General features: G+C 47.2%; 1 protein-coding gene across 18 annotated transcripts in view; it reads right to left on the bottom strand.

Annotated features, from left to right (window-relative positions):
• Positions 1-16,603, bottom strand: part of CELF2 (CUGBP Elav-like family member 2) — a 546,733-nt gene that overhangs the window by 45,180 nt on the left and 484,950 nt on the right. For all 18 annotated transcript variants that reach the window (XM_079768799.1, XM_079768800.1, XM_079768802.1 and 15 more), the window contains 3 exons: positions 16,249-16,407; positions 12,400-12,463; positions 2,889-3,023 (listed from right to left, as the gene is read on the bottom strand). In XM_079768799.1, coding sequence (XP_079624925.1) covers positions 2,889-3,023; positions 12,400-12,463; positions 16,249-16,407 — 358 coding nt within the window. The remainder of the gene's footprint in view (positions 1-2,888; positions 3,024-12,399; positions 12,464-16,248; positions 16,408-16,603) is intronic.

Below are 16,603 nucleotides of genomic sequence, written 5' to 3'. Positions count from 1 at the left end.
TTATGCAAAGCATTCCTCAGTAGGGAGAAAAGCCACTCTCCACGATTCCTGGTTAGCAGAGGCGGTGGAAGGACAGATCTAAGAGCAAAGGGAAGGACACCTTGCTGGGGGAGGGCAGGAAGGGAGGGGACCCATCTCAGCACACAGGGTCCCTTTCTGTAAGGCCCCAGGAAAAATATGAAAAGGGTCACATATATTTAAAGTTCCTTAAATACGTCAGCCATCTTCCTAGGCTGCCTAAGTACACTGCATCTTAACAAGGTTATGCCATCCCTGGCCAGCGTGGCTCAGTTGGTTGGACATCGTCTTGTCCGAGAGACTGCTGGTTTGATTTCCAGCTCTCCCTCTCTTTTCCTCTCTCTCTTTCTCTCTCTCAAAACCAACATTTTTTTAAAAAAAGATTATACCATATTTGTGCTCCTGACCACATTGGAGGGAATGGATGTGGAGCCATGAATGAGGACCTCGCCTCTATGCCCCCTCACCTCTCACCCTTCTCAGCACCACGGTCTCCTTGCTAGTGTGTGATCATGCCAAGCTCCCTCCCACCTCCCAGCCTTTACACCTCCTCGGTCCTCTGATGCCCTGTCCCTAGATGTCAACATGGCTTCCCCTCCTCTTTACTCAGGTTTCTGCCGCAATGTCACCTTTTCAGAGAAGAAAGCCTCTTTCAACCCCTTTCCTCTCTCCACCTTGCTGCCTGGTCTCTCCTCAAGCGTGTGTCCATCACGTGCAGGGCACACACTCGTTTGCTTCTTGTCCGTTACCCTGACGGGCTGGAAGTTGATAGACAGAAGGGGACAGACTGTCCCTTCTGCTCGCTGCTCTGCCCCAGCTCCCATGGCATCGCCTGACACCGTCCGACTGTACCATCTACCAGTCACATTACCACACGGAGCACCTCTCACCCGCTTTCGCGCTCAGCTTCTCAAACCGACACGTCCTCTTATAAAGAATGAAATATGTGAATATTAATTTTGATTCCCTGGAACCAAGGCACATTCCAGCACAAATATCATGACAGAAGAATGTATTTTAATAAAGTTAAATGAACCCTTAACAAGCAAACAATAGGCCACATACTCTTAGCCTAATTGTCAGAATAGCAGCATAATTTCAATGTAACTACAATAATATATCAAAGTTTAATGTAAGGACCCATGGTCAAAACTGTGGGCTATATGGCTCCTTGCTATACAAGGAGGAGAGTTTTCATAAGAAAAAGAGTTTTCTTTTTTTCTACCTCGTTACCAGTGATTTGATCAGTTCCTGCTGGTTATTTTCAATAAAAGGGAGAGAAAGTAATTTTTCCAAGGTTGGAAAAATTAGAAAAATTTACTTTAGACAAAATAAAGGTAATATTGTTTTCTCTTTAAAAAGGTACAAATCCTCATCATTTTTAAATAAACAAAAAGTGTTCAGATTTTGAGTGACTTTTAGTTTTTTCCTCTCCAATAAAATGTAGTTAAAAATGTCAGCTTCTGACTAAAGATACAATAAAATGTGTGATGTTTTAATATAATAATTTCATAGCCTTTGTAGGGGAGATAAAAATTCTTATTTGAGAAAATACTTTTCAATCAGATTTATAAAACAGATAGGTCAGAGAGGTTAATTTAAAAAATGGTTTTTAAGAAAAATCCTTATTTTTATAAGGGGTATTTATCACGTCAAAAATATTTCTTAAAAACAGTCACTATATGAATTATTCAAGTAACAAATGTATCATTTATTGCATTAGAGCTATAACTTAATTGGTTGGAAGAAATGACAAAGTTGTTTCTCAGGAATACCATTTGTTTCAGGAAACGAGGCCCACCTAGAGGAATGGTACATTTTAAAAGGCATTTTAAGAGAATGAAGTCAATGCTCTATGGGCTGTTGCTATGAGATTACAGCACATTAAGGATAAATCCCCCAGCTCTCCCTAAATATCCCCTGGATTTCTCCCTCCAAACTGCGCTCAGAGGGAAATGTCTTACTCTGTTTTAGAAACAAACCAAGGGCTATTATTGCCTTGCTCCCTGATGTCAAAAGCCCTAAGCAAGCTGGTCAGCGGTGTGCTGCAGCTTTTATTTTTCTCAAAGAAAACCCTGTGCTGTTACATAAAAGTGTTTTCAACACTTAGCTAGTCTTTTGGGCATAGCCGGTGGAGGGTCATGAGGTTTTCAGAGTTAGAGAAAGTTTGGAGATTGTCCAGGCCAACTCCTCCACCCACCAGAGGAGGAGGTGAGGTCATTTATCAAGGTCTAGAAAATTCAGAGAGGAGTAGAAGCCAGCGCAACATTTCTTAACAAACAAATCATGGTTTCCAAGCAACCCCATTAGGTCTGGCTTGTATGAAAGAAAAATGGCATCTGCTTTTGAATAAGGCATCAATATATGTGAGGAAAGACTTTAAATGACACAGCCCAGACATGACCATAAACAAGCAACAAAGGTGGTCCCTCTAGACTGTGGACTTTAAAGTCAAACGAGAAGAATGGTGGTGGTGAGAAATGTAACACTGCAATGATTAGGGATTTTGAGATTGAACAGAGAATTCTTAAACTGCTAAAATAAAGAAAAGAAAGAAAAAAGAGACAGGAGAGAAAGCATGACTAAGAGATTGAAGTGCTTCATAATGGTGGAGACCTAGTGAGGACTGAGTGGACAGCACATTTTTGAAACAAAATGAATGTGTGAGAACCACTAGCACGGTGGATTCTCTCAGAGAAGACCTTTTTCTGTTGGAAAATAAAACACACGCACATTGAAAAGTTTGGTTCGTCAAAAATAAACAAGTTCCCCCGATGCCCAGGTAAGTTCCCTGGCTGCCTGGGCACGCCTACCCTGCACGTGGCACCGGGTGTGTGCACACGTGGGTGCCCTTTCTCACGTCCTCTTACCGGGGCTGGTGAGGGCGCCCAGGGCGCTGCTCGTGGTGGACAGAGGGTTTGCGTTGGTGGTGGTGGCTGAGGTCTGGGCTGCGGCTGCAGCAGCCGCCAGCGTGGCCAGATTCTGTAACTGTAAAGCGTTCATGCCTGCGAAAGGAAGAGAAAGGTACCGTTAGCAGCAGGCCCACTTTGCCGAGCAGGTGATGGCCGCAGAGCCCTGGGATGTAAGCCCTGGCGACTTGTGTGTCCCCTAACTTCTCAGCCCAGTCGCCTCCCTGTGGTGCTGCCTGTCCTACCCCAGGAGGCCCTTCCCAGATCAGTTCAGGGCTGGAGAGATCATCGGAAAAGACGGGTGGAGAATGCTCTGTGTGCACTGGCCACAGCCGGGCTTTCCACCAGAGAACTGTCGAGAAGAGGTGAGGTCTGGGCTTGCACAAGGTGGGGGTTTGAGGCGTAAACGCTCAGTCTCTAAACTTGATAGCTGCATGTAGACGGTATCAGAGAGAAAATGAAAACTTACTGGGAAAAAGCTTTTGCTCTGAAGTTGAACTGATAGGGCTTCCTGGCTCTGCCCTTTGTACCTGCTGTGTGACTCTGGGCAAATTACTTAACCTCTCTGTTTCTTGTTCAGTGAGTGGTAATATTAACTGTATCTTGCCTCAAAGGGTTGTTGTGAAGACTATATAAGATGGTGAATGCAAATCACTCAGCACAGTGATTGGTTCCATGTAAGCCCCATTGAACAACCCTTCACAACAACCTGGGCTGTTTACAAGTAAAACTATAAGCCAGGAATTTTCCATAGAAAGATACTGGAGTTAAGTAATCAGCTTATTTTTACCTTCTTTTCCTGTCTCAAATACAGGTACTTAATACATGTCCATTGAGCAAATTTAATCTGCTTTGGAAAGAGTGGCCCAGTGACAGCTTCCATAAATGTTACCTCAAAGGGTTGTTGTGAAGACTATATAAGGTGGTGAATGCAAATCACTCAGCACAGTGATTGGTTCAATGTAAGCCCCCAATGGTAATGACGAGGGGCGAGAGAATGTTCTAGCAACCTACCTGCCAAGGCCCCAAGCCGCAGCTGTGGAGCCTTCAGTCTAAGCAGCCTCTGCCCAGGACTGCCAGGCTCCCCTTCCCCCCTGTCCCGACCCCTCAGTCAGGACTTAGCTACTCAGAAAAGAGTTCTTAATGTCTTTGCTGCAAAACGGGCTCTCATTTTGCTCAAACTGATAACTCCACCTTCTTCCCGGAGACGCCCAGCTCTACTGGCTTAGGGGGAGAGCCAACACTTGTTTTCCAAAACCCACTTGGTTCTGGGGATTCTGGGAAGCAGGACACACGCAGGTTGGAGTCCTGAGAGTGTAACCTGCTGGCAAGCCCCGCCACGGGACAAGGCGCTGCAGGTCATGCTATGAGGATGCGGGAGGCGGGAAAGCACTGTCTTTTTTGTCAGGTTTGCTCCAGGAGAACGGAACCGGGGGAAGTACAGGAGCTGCCTGGCTTCGGTGCAGACCCACCTGGACCCGGCGAGGGGCGACTCCTGAAGGCTGCATGAGCGCACCTCACACTTGAGTGTGACGAGAGCTCGGGCCTCGAGTGCCGCTGCCAGGAGTGAGGAACATGTGTATACCCATCTGTCCGCTGTTGGTCCTCCAGCAACAAATGTTCCCTCTAATGTTTTAATCATAGAAACCAGATGACCAGGCTACACTGCTCACAGCTGGCTGCGCAGCAAGAGGAGGGCTTAGCACTAAAATGAAAACCTGCAATGCACATCTGGCACCCGTTAATGATACGGAGATCCACTCTCGTGGGCCCAGGTTGCAGGGTCCTCCTCAGGGATAGCTCCTCCGACCTGCCCCAGGCAAGAGCCACGTGCCCGAGGGCAGAGCTCCCGAGCTTGAAGGAGCTCAGCCCACTCGCCTGGGTCAGAGGCTCAGGGCACAGGGCACAGAGCCAACGGTGGCAGAACCTCCCATCCGGGCAGCCCTGCAGCCACACCTCACACAGGCATGCACTTTCTGTGTGCTACCTGCAAACTCCCTCATCTCCTTGTTCTTAACTCTGGTGTCACTCATTCACCATATCTCACTTTGATGCTATTTTTGTGTATTTCTTACCTTTATAGCTACATACCAAGCTCCTTGAGGACAAAGATGAAAGATGTTGTCTTAATCATTATCAAGTCCACCTACGCACACATGCATACACAAACATGCAGGCACACACACGCGTACACACACTACTGTCTACATAGCAGGTGATGGGTGACTCCATGTAGGGCGAGTGGACAGAGTAATGAACAGTACTGTCCATAGACCCATCCAAGTTCTTAGCTTTCTCCAGTTTTGCTGCTTGTCAGTATTGACAATGCATCAAGTATTGACTGTTTCCCTCGTTAGTTATTCCGTTCTACAAATATTTAGTAGAGCAAGTGTATCCTTCATCTCACCACTAACGCTCCTTAGAGGTCCTGGAGCCTGGCCACACCACTCAGCTGCGCTACCCACTGTCCTCTCCGCTCGGGAGCCTGGCCAGGCCCTGTGTGCCCCTCGGGGGGGGGGGCCCTCTGCATTCCCTCCCGTACTTCCCCACCCCTGCTTCAGCTGGGGGGATTTTGGCTCTGGAAGAGCACCACACAGCGGGGGCGGGGGGGAGGGCACTCTGTTCAACAATCGCGTAGAAAGGAAGAAAATATGGGCTGAAGCAGAGATGGTGCGTGGAAAGGAGAGGCCGCAATGATCCCTACCGCCTGAGGGATTAGGGGGAGAGGAAGGGAAGGGTTAGATGGAGAGGACCAGCAGAGGGCAGCACATGTATGTGCCTGCCCATCTATATACCTGTCTGTCCATCCATGGGTCCACCCACTCACCCACCCACCCATCCGTCTGCCCATGCATCCAGCCATTCATCTGTCCATCTGTTACGGAGTGACCAGATGAGCCAGACCCGGGTACCGCACTGAGAATTAAGCAGAAAACAAGACAGTCCCTGCCCGCAAAGAGACTGCTGTATTTGGAGCAGGGAGGAGCCAGGAGCTGGGGGATAACCCTGCTGTCAGTTTCTGGAACTCAGAAACTCTTTCTCACTGGTCTCTAGTTTGCCGGGGATGAGACAGAGCACAGGAAGGCACCGTGCGGCTGAGGCGCTCAAGGGGGAGGGGTCACGCCCGTCCTCTATCCTAGTCCTTCAGGGCCTGGTGGGCCGACCCCGGCAGGTTTCGAGGTGCCCCTTCCCCACGCACTCCCAGACAGACGTGCTCAGCACCCCAGAGGTGGTCAGGGCGGTTCCTTGCCACCTGTGCTGGTGGGGCCCCATCTCCGGCCCCGCCCCCACATTTCTCCGTCTCCATGCAGAGGCATCTCTTCGTCTCCCTGTCCTGAGTTCCTAGGGCCTGGAAGGCTCAGGCTTCTCTGCTGGTGACAACGTGACAACTGCCCCTTACTGGAGGCAGCGCGGCTGGTCGAGAAGAGAGCAGGCCGCCTTCTCCCACCCCTGGGTTTCCACCGGGGCTCTGCCGCACCTCCCGCCAACCGACCTCCCTGAGCAAACTGCTTGACCGTCTGTGCCGCGGGCTTCTGGGCTGTGAAGTGGGGGTAAGACGGGGCCCACCCTGCCTACAGCACGTGTCCTTGGGGACTGTGGTTTTGGCTCTTCCTGCCGGTCACAACGAGGAGCCCTCATCCACGGTGCGGACTTCCCACTTAGGAAGGGGGCTTGGGGGCCATGCTGCTTCCAGAAACTCAGAAAGCAGCTTGGAAAGCCCGTGGGGACCTGCCTGCAGCTCCTCTCTCTGCCTCCTTCACTGCACCAGACTTGCTGGCGCACTGACTGCATCTGTCTCTCCAGGCGTCACCCGCCCCAGACCACCTGCTCCCGGCTGGAGTGAGGCCTCTGTCCTTTACCTCTGCGCTGGGCCAGCACTGAGGCCCCAGGGCCCTACTAACGGGGGTTTCTGCTTCTGCTCACTTCCAATTCACATCTCTGGTTCTTTTCATCTCTTTATTTTTTAAAAATATTTTTTTATTGATTTCAGAGAGGCAGGGAGAGGGAGATAGAAACATCAATGATGAGAGAGACTCACTGATCGGCTGCCTCCTGCACGCCCCACACTGGGGATGGAGCCCACAACCCAGGCATGGGCCCTGACGGGGAATCAAACTGTGACCTCCTGGTTCAGAGGTTGATGCTCAAACACTGAGCCAGGCCGGTTGGGCTTTTACGTCTTTTTTTTTTTCTTTGGGGGAGTCGGAGCGCATCCTTCCTCTGTCTCAGCTCCTTTCACAGGCACCTCCTGGGTCCTGCCCTCTCCACCCGCCTAGTCCCCCTTTCCCTTTCTCGCTGCTCCCGTGCTGCTGCCATACGATGATCCAGAAAGGGCAGCAGACGAGAGCAGAGGGCGGCATACCGGGAAAGCCGCGTCTGATTGGGCACAGGGCTCATTTCTAAGAAGAAACCCACAACTGTGAACCTCATGAAGAACTCTGCTTGGATGGACACCCCTCAAAACAGGGGCGATGATCTGGGTGACTAGAAATGCAATGCATTTACATAAGTTTTATGAAATCCAATAGTGTGCCAAGATCAAGATGGCAGAAAAAAAAAAAAAAGTTGGGAATACAGGGATTCCCCGCTTCACTCAGACTGGGGAAAAGAAGGTCCTTCTCAAAGGGAAGAAATGGTGTGGAAAACAGATGTGCAAATATGCCCACTCGAAACTTAAGATTTAAAAAGAAATTATAAGGAGAGGGCATGAAAATTTAATTTAATGTTCACCTTAGGTAATTTTGTGTCTTATTGTTCATGGCAATTACCATAAATCTGCATATCAATAAGCGAGAACAGATGTCAGTTGTTACAAGTGCTTGCCAATCAGGTCTGTTAGAAAGTGACAGATGGGTGGTTATAAAAGGTTCTCATAAGGCCCATTAGCACATTCGCAGGAAGTGTCTGTGGTGGAGGGTGGGGGACCGGCCTTGGGATGAATGGGAACCCTTGTGGGTCCGGGATGGGGATGCACACCTCACACCTGGGCAGGATCTCCAGTGTCAGGTTCTCAGCCTACGGTACAGTTTTTTAAACACCTTTCCTCTTTCCACTCACCACAGATATTCTAAGACAGTCTTCTCTGGGAATGGGCCTCAAACTGATGAAAAGCATCGCCTTGTTGTTTGAAGCAAATACTTGCACTCTATAATTTTATTCTTACTTTTAAAACGTAGACTAGATCTTCTGAAACGGAACAACTAACAGCTTTACTGAATGTCAGAAGTAAAGTGAAAGCTTTCTCTTGTTTATCAAAGGATACTTATTCTTTGCCCTGGCCAGTGTGACTCCATTGGTTGGGCACGGTCCAGTGCGCCAAGAGGTCAACGGTTTAATGCCCGGTCAGGACACATGCCCAGGCTGTAGGCTTGGATCCCAGTAGGAGGCATGCAGGAGGCTGCTGATTGATGTTTCTCTTTCTTCCTCTCCCTTCCCCTCTCTCTCTCAAATCAATAAAAACAACAAAAAAGATAACTCTTCAGCCACTGATTGCTTCAGAATCTCTATAATTTTCTAGTAACAATTCCTCACCCTAGAAAACAAATTCCCCTGACAAAAGCAGACCACACTTACACACTTGAAATGTGGTTCAGAATGGAGGGAGACACGTTTCCTGTCTCTGGATTGCTTCTTTTTGAGCAGATTTGGGGCCCTCGCTGTATTATTTATCTACAGCTTGCCCCTGTGTGTTACTTGGCCTGCTAAACCCTGGGTGTAGGGAGTCACTGCAGCTGTACCTGTGCAAGCACACCTGCATTTGCTGAGACTCTGAGCCCTGCTTCCCAAGCTGGGGGCAACAGAGAGTTCAGGTTTCAGGATCAGGTTACAATGGATGTCAAATGTGGATCAGCCACTTACTTGCGAAGTAACTTTGGGCAAGTTTCTTCTCCACCTCTCTAAGCCTCAGTTGCCCCACCTGTGAAATGGGACACTAGCAGTCCCTACCTCATAAAGTTGTTGGATACTTGGGGATTCTGTACCCTAGCCCATTTTATGCCCTTACTGGTGCTATGGCCTCACATAACTTATTTAACCTCTTCCTACTTCAGTTTCCCCAACTTCAATGTAGTAACAAAGGGTTGCTTTTGTCCTGGGCATGCCGTGAGGATAAAGGGCATGGTTATTTCAAGGAGCTCTGTTAAAAACAAAGTTGTAAAATACTACTCTTGTTTTTCTAACAATCCTCTTTTGTTAAAAGGAATTAATGACCTTAAGCCACTTTTCCTTTGTTCCTTCTTCTTCAGGAAAAATCCAGACTCTGAGCCCAAACTCAGACCCAAGTTTCGGAGATTTCAGAAATTCATACAACAAATAACTGAGTGGAAAAATGGATAAGTTTTTTTTACTAGAAGTTTTGAGAGGGAAAATCAACTTCAAAGATGCACAAAAAGTACCATAAAAGCATTCAGTTTACTAAGATTTCATCCCAATCTCCTTTCTGCTTTTAAAATCCATGTTTAATAAAGATATCCTTTAATAAAATCATGGAACATGTTTACAGTTACTTTTAGTTTGATAAAAAAGTATAGCTGATGTCTCCTTCACTTTTAATAATGCAACTATTAGTAACTTCTCATCTAAAATTTCTTTTTCTGCTTCTTGTTTTTAGATTTACTTCATTTTTCTCCTCCAGCGAGTGTTTTACTCACTTAAATGAGACATTCACACCGCCATGCCTGAGAGTGGTCCACAGCCACATACTACTGGTTTCCGCGATGATATTTCACTCTCTTTGGTGAGCGTTCCATTCAGGAGTGATCGAACGTTACAGGTGGAGTTCATGAACGGCACTGAAGACACACAAATGGCATCCGAACTGTGCAGGTGCCCCTGGCACTGTGCCACAATCTCAACCACTCTACGAGCATTTTAACCTCAGTGGGGTCTGGGACCCATGACTTCCGTGTGTCTTCACAGCCCTCCTCCCATGTGTGTTTCAGACCATCTGCACCATAACATGTGTGATGTTGTACGAACTCTCTAATTCAATCCTCGACAACAACTTACCTGTGAACATACTGTCCTTAGTTTATATAATGTGGTGTGTTTTTTTTTGGGGGGGGGAGGGGGGGTCCTTAGACGTAAGGCTAACACCAAACTTCTTAATTAAGAAAGCTTTTAACTTAAGCGCCATTGGGAATGTATCCAAAACATAAATTTGAGTTTGTCGGTTTATAAATTTATTTGCTCAAAAGTAGTTGTGAGCACGTCTTGGAGGAGTGAGGGCTGAGTCCGTCGGCCCGGGCCACGGCCTCTCGGAGCACTGATGATTCAGGTGTGGCAGAGAGGTGAGGGAGGAAGGGGAGGTGGTCAGGGGTCAGGGGCACAAGAGAGAGAGGCACCCCTCCCACATCTGGCGAGTTGGGGAGGCTTTCTCTAGAAAGTGGCCTCTATCACAGGTCACTTTATAACACTGGGTGAGGTGACTGGCAAAGACAAAAAGGAAGCCCTACTTCTGGCAGAAGACGAAAGAGCAGCAGGCCATTGACCTTCACCTTATTGAAAAAAACAAAATACCCCAAACCACAATGCTTCAAACGATTAGGACCATGACACAATTATGCTTATGAATGAAGGGCACCCTTTAGAGAAGACTCGCGCAGCAGACAGCCTTGACATCTACATCCTTAACACTCTATTCAAGGCAGTGGTCCCCATGGACTGTCAGCGTTTGATTTCCCGGCCTGTGCAGACACAGGGTGCTGAACTTCATATATATTGAAGGTTCAAGAACGGGGCATTTGGGGAAGCCCAGTGCATTTACAGAGTGCCCCAAATTAGCCATCCGATCCAAGCACCTTCTAAGGTGACTCCCAGACACCTGTTTGTAAATGAGCACGCTAAAGCACGTGAACTCCATCCTGACCTGTGGCTGGCGAGCCAAAAAAGCACACAGCTAGCAAGTGAGGGTGCTCTGTCCGCCCGCCCGCCCGCCCGGGAAGTGTGCTTGGCAGCAGCCTGAGGCTTCCTCAAAGCCAGGAACCTAACTGTGGATCTAGGTGCAGCCGTATTTTCTATGAGAAGAAAAACAAACCTAGCATTGGTGGAAAGTGTGACAAACCTTAGCATTTCCTTTAGCGCTTGCAATCTGGAGGTTTTCTCTTTTTAAAACATAGAAAACTTCCTGAATAGTTTACTTATGTCACTCCAATTCCCTTCACAGAACTAAAAATAAATGAACCATTCGATATGATTCTTAGCTTCAAGGCCAGCCTCCCAAACTGTATTCATAAAGATACTGATGAATGATTTAACTACTTATCATTTGAACATACATTTTCCCCCAATAATCCAAAAGCTGTAATTACAACAGAACAAGCTGGCAGTGCCAGTAGATTGAGAGCCCAGTGACTAATTCTGCATTATGTTTACTGTGGGCCAATCTGTCCCGTCAGACAAGCTATCATTAGCCCGTGAGGCCGCAATGAAAGGCTGGGCTGGTGATCACAGCACACATGAGGGGAAACCTGTGTACGCTCATGGAAAGTGTTTCCAGATCCATTCAAAGTGAAACAAGAAAAAAACCAAGGGTATGTATTTGGAAAGAAAAAAAGAGAGAGAGAGAGAAAAAAGGAGTTTTCATCGTGGCAGATTAAGAAATCTGGCTTTTATTCTGCACATTGACTCAGGGTGTCCTTGATTAAAACAAACTGCCTGATTTTAATGGGCCAAAAACCTGTTCTTCTCCTTGCCCTCGCTCCCCACCTCTCTGGAAAGAAACGAGGAAAAAGCGCTCTCGCTGTTCCCCGCAGCAGGTTACTGGCACCTGTGTTCAGATTTCTTGCACAAGCGGCCTTCCCCGCCCTGTGGGAAGTTAGGGGACCAGCCTGAAGGTGACACAGCAGGAGTGACCCGTCACTCGTCACTGCACCTCCTCACCACTGACACAGCTCATTAGAAAAAGCAACCCTTCGCGCACTGGCTTTCAAATCCTGCCACACTTTGGTTTTCCTCAAGAACAAAGATTATGCTTTCACATAAAAGCGTCTGATGCCCAATTCTGTCAACTGGGGGACTACAGTGGAAAAGGCACCCTGTTAATTGTCTGTGGCCGTCAGGGGACTGCAGACCATTACAGAGACAGGCCTGCAGTCCAGGCTTTCATTATGGAGGTCAGACTGCTTTTATTGAGCGCCTATTACTAAAATTTTAGAAGGACGTTAATCATTTTGGCTGCCCTGGATACAAGAATCTTGCTGGAAATTCCCCAGTAACCAATCCCAATTTTAAAAATAAGACAACGGGTGTACTATGCAGGAACGCTCTGTGCCCCCACGTTACAACTGCTGGAAATGCCAGAGGCAGGAGGGCAACTTTCCCACAGCTAGTCTAATTTTAACACCCCAACCGAGAGCGAAGAGGGCTGTAATTGCTTTTGTTCTTCTTTGTCCCCGCTGCTTTCCTTTGCCCTCTGAACCCCCTCGATTCAGACAACAGCACAGTTAGAGGGAAGGCATGGTTCACCACTCACCCGCCATCTGCTGAATGCCGCTGAAGGCGCCCAGGTTGCTGGAGGAGGTGGCCTGCTGCAGGAGCTGCGAACGAACGGAGGGAGACGCAACCGTTAATAAGCGCCGAGGTGAGGGCCACCACCTTCCAAACTACACTAACACGTCCCATTTCTGTTACGTTTATACAGCTGGTTGCTGCTGTCTCTTAATGGACTGAAGGTTCCCAGAGTGGGGGCTGTAAATCCATAGCACTGTCTGATCTCTATTAAGAAACACAGACACTGGGGAAACTCAATAACACTGCTGCCTTAAAACAATTAATCAATTTACTCTTTTTAACAACCAGGTGTTCAATCTATTGAAGCCAACGTGGCATGACTAACGCGCTCTCTCGGCAGCCTGGTTGTTACTGTAAGTCCTGTCAATCAGGGTCCGTGCCTCGGTCCCTTCCACGTCCCTTCACAGCTCTGTTCCCTTCATCCTTCATTAGATGCACACGGAGCCACTGATTCCTGGGCCAACAGAGAAATCATCATGATAACTACAGACATAACGTATCTCTTCACAGCCACGACTACATGACCAAGACAGTCCATTTTAACAGGGTCTTCACTGCAGTGAGAAGCATGCTGCTTGTCAGAACTTGGAACCATCTGGTGAGGCTGCGCTTTGCATTACAATGAAGTCAGCGTCACCTTTTCCCCACGTGGAATCAGTGGCTGCCACAAGATAAAGGCATGTGGCTGATGCCCTAAAATGCTCTTTTATTGGCCCAATTGACTTGAATTATAGGTTAACACTCAGGTGCTATACTAAGTATTTGACTAAATGTATTGATATTCTCTTTCTGTTAAGGTTGATCAATAGAGACACAGTTTGTATACAGGGATAAGCACATAGTTTCCTCCACTACTCAAAATGTACATGAACACAAAAAAGCAGAGATTCACACCAAATTTATTATTGAAAAGTTGTTATGTGCTTTGGAGGAAGAGATGGATTCACTATCTAAAAGAGAGCTTTCAGAATTTATTTGGAGCTCTGCGAAACAAAATGTAGGAGACCACCATTCCTTCGGTTCAATAAGAACAAAACACCATGATAAATATGACTCAAAAATAGACATGTATCAGTTCACTTGAAAGCACCGAGCAGAGTATCAGTGGCTAATTAAACCAAAGATTTACTATTAGTGACAATGATATCACAGGGATTAACTTTAACCGTTACCAGAAAAATGTCTCTAACGTTCTCTCATCCTTCTTGACTCTCATCCTACTTTTGCCCAGGGGTGGGCAAAAGTAGGCTTATAGTTGTGAGTACACGAAATAGTTTATTCTTGTATTATCATTAATTTATCAGTTATTGTATTTATTTGTCTTATCATTATTTCTTATCTTAGTTATGATTTATCTTTTAGGCAACGATGGCTGGTAATCTAGCCTACTTTTGCTCACCCCGGTGTACTGCCTAGGCATCACAGAAAGAAAGAAAGAAAGAGAGAGAAACAGACACACACAAAGAGAGGGAGGAAGAGGGAGAAGCCAGGGATCATCCATTTTAATAGAAAAGTCCCTTACTTTGGTTTGATTACTTGGGTTTTTCATTCTCTTGTGATTGCAACCCCTTACTCCTCCTATTAGGTTTTTAAAAAAATTAAAGTAAAATTAAATACACTTTGAAGATATTTTGAGGAATTAAGAGAGCCTACTGAGGTAAGCAGGCTCAGGCTGGAGTGTCATGAAACTACTGCTGAGGGCTCTTTCCACGAAAACCACTCTCTGGTGAGTTGGGCTCAGAATCCACCCCTCAACACAGAGGCAGGGAATGCCTCACAGGCCACGGGCCCTTGCAGACATGGACTTGCGATTCAGAGTAGGAGAAAGCATAGTAAGGAGTGTACAGAAATGTGTGTTAGACATGAGAATGGGGCTAATTCTCTTCCAGGGTACAGAAATCACTTGCATTTGTGACCCAAGAAACAGCCAGAGACTTGTTTCGGCATTCTGTACGCCGTGGGGCATGGAGCTGTGCTGGGGACCAAAGACTGGCACATGTGCCTTGGTTTTTGGAAACGGTGGAGTGGGAAGCTGGATTCTTAGAAACCATGACAAGGTGAGCTTGACTTCAATCTCTGATAAAAATTCTTGTATACACCACTGAACAGATGGTCTGTGAACATCTGAGAAGCACAAGTTTGTGAAAAACAAATTATTAAGTCAGACTCATTTATTTTTTTCATGACATTTCTACACTGATAGGAGCAGAAGACATGGCAGGTCCCGTATAGATTTTAGCAGGACACCTGGCAAAACCTCCCACGTGCCTTCGTGGAGCAATGGCCTGAAAATGACAGCAAATTCGGTCAGTGGCTTTCGTGAGGACTCAGATGAAGACCGGAGAAGCTGGCTCCTCCTTTATTAATCAAACACGCACTAGAAGCTATTATGTGCAGGACCCAGTGGGCACTGGGCAGGCGTTGGGGAATAAAGGCATAGGATCCATGTCTCTTCTCTGAGAAGCAACATGGCAAACGGAGAGAACACACAGAGGGAACACACAGAGGGAACACACGGAAGGAACACACGGAGGGAACACATGGAGGGGACACACGGAGGGAACACACGGAGGGAACACACGGAGGGAACACACAGAGGGAACACACGGAGGGAACACACGGAGGGAACACACAGAGGGAACACACGGAGGGAACACACAGAGGGAACACACAGAGGGAATACACAGAGGGGCGCATCCCTGGGGCCAGCAGCAGCACAATCCTGGGGCAAGTGATGTTACCCGTTTGAGTCTCTCTTTTCTCTCCTCTACAGACAATTGGTCTGACCTGTCAGGGCCCAGGGAGGACTGTTTGGCAGAGCAGTACAGGTTCTGCGATCAAGTCAGTCTAGTGGATGACACCATCTTGAGAGGGACAGTTAGGTCCAATGACAGAGCTAGCGCACAGACGAACACACACATACACACACAATGACAGAGGCTGAGAAAAAGGCCCTATCTCACAACATGAAATTCTATTAATAAATGAGGAGACCAGCATTTAGGTCCCAAAACAGAACAATGGAGTAGGGTAACATGGTTTGGCAGCAGTTCAAGCAAAGATAAATAAAAACTTAGAGGCGTATTAGCTGCCTTCCGTGTTACGACAAATGCCACTCTCGAGCTACATTAAGAGATTTTAGAGTCCATGCTAACAGCCACTGCCCTGTGCTATTTAGGTCTCACCAGGGGAATTGTCTTAACTTCTGGTGATGATATTTAACAAAGACACTGACAGAGTGAAATGGGAAAACCAAGAAAGTGAAAGCTTAGAAACAACGAAATGTGAGGGATGACTGAAAGAATTGGGTCGATGTGGCCTGAAATAGAATCTAATTTTTTGGTATCTAATAGATAAAGTAAGAAATATTTGGTCTAGTCAACGGGGGTGTACTGGGGAGCCCCAGGGTCTCTGAAGGAAAGTTCCACGGGGATTCCAGTTGAGGTCCTGACATGGAACAGATGAACCTCTGAGGCTGTGAGCACTCCATCCACAGCTGCCTCAGTTTCCTTAACAACAGTCTATCCAGCGGAATTTTATGACGTCTTTAAAACGGGTTAGAAATTTAGCCTTGTGGGACTTTGCTCAGTCTATATCAGTCAAGAATTAAATTAATCATGTGCTTATGCTAATCCATCTAACTTGGAAAAATATCCTGCATCACTGCTGAGTTCAATAATTCCCTGAGATTCAAAGTGTCCCCCAAATGAATTCTTTAGCACACTCAGGGGACAAGTAGGTTGTAAGAGGTACAGTGGGCATGTTCCCCTCTCTCCTGGGGACCACGCACTGACTGGCCTCCGGCACTTACCGCTAGGTACTGTGGGGTGAGTCCGCCCAGACCCGTCAGGTTCCCCCAGGTGGCAGTGTTGAGCTGTTGCATCTGCTGCGCCAGCTGCTGTTGGAGGCGTCTTTGCTCTTTGTCCTTCTGAGTGTCAGCGAACTTCACCACAATAGGTGAAGAGCAGCCCTGTGGTCAGACACAGCGGAAAGTGAAGAGGGAGTTACAGCCTGGTCCAATCCTCTCATCAGACTCAGCCCTGGGTCTAGCTTTCTGAACTACCTTGGAGCACATGGAATGGTCAGAATGGTTTTAAAATGGTTTGATATTCCTTCTTCTTCTCTGGAATAGTACCATCAACAGAAAATTCCAGATACTGTCATGG

Source organism: Cnephaeus nilssonii, assembly GCF_951640355.1.
Source record: "Cnephaeus nilssonii genome assembly, chromosome: 1".
In the NCBI taxonomy this organism is placed as follows: Eukaryota; Metazoa; Chordata; class Mammalia; order Chiroptera; family Vespertilionidae; genus Cnephaeus; species Cnephaeus nilssonii.
The sequence above is the reverse complement of the archived record's forward strand: the minus strand, read 5'-3'. Positions and strand labels throughout refer to the sequence as shown.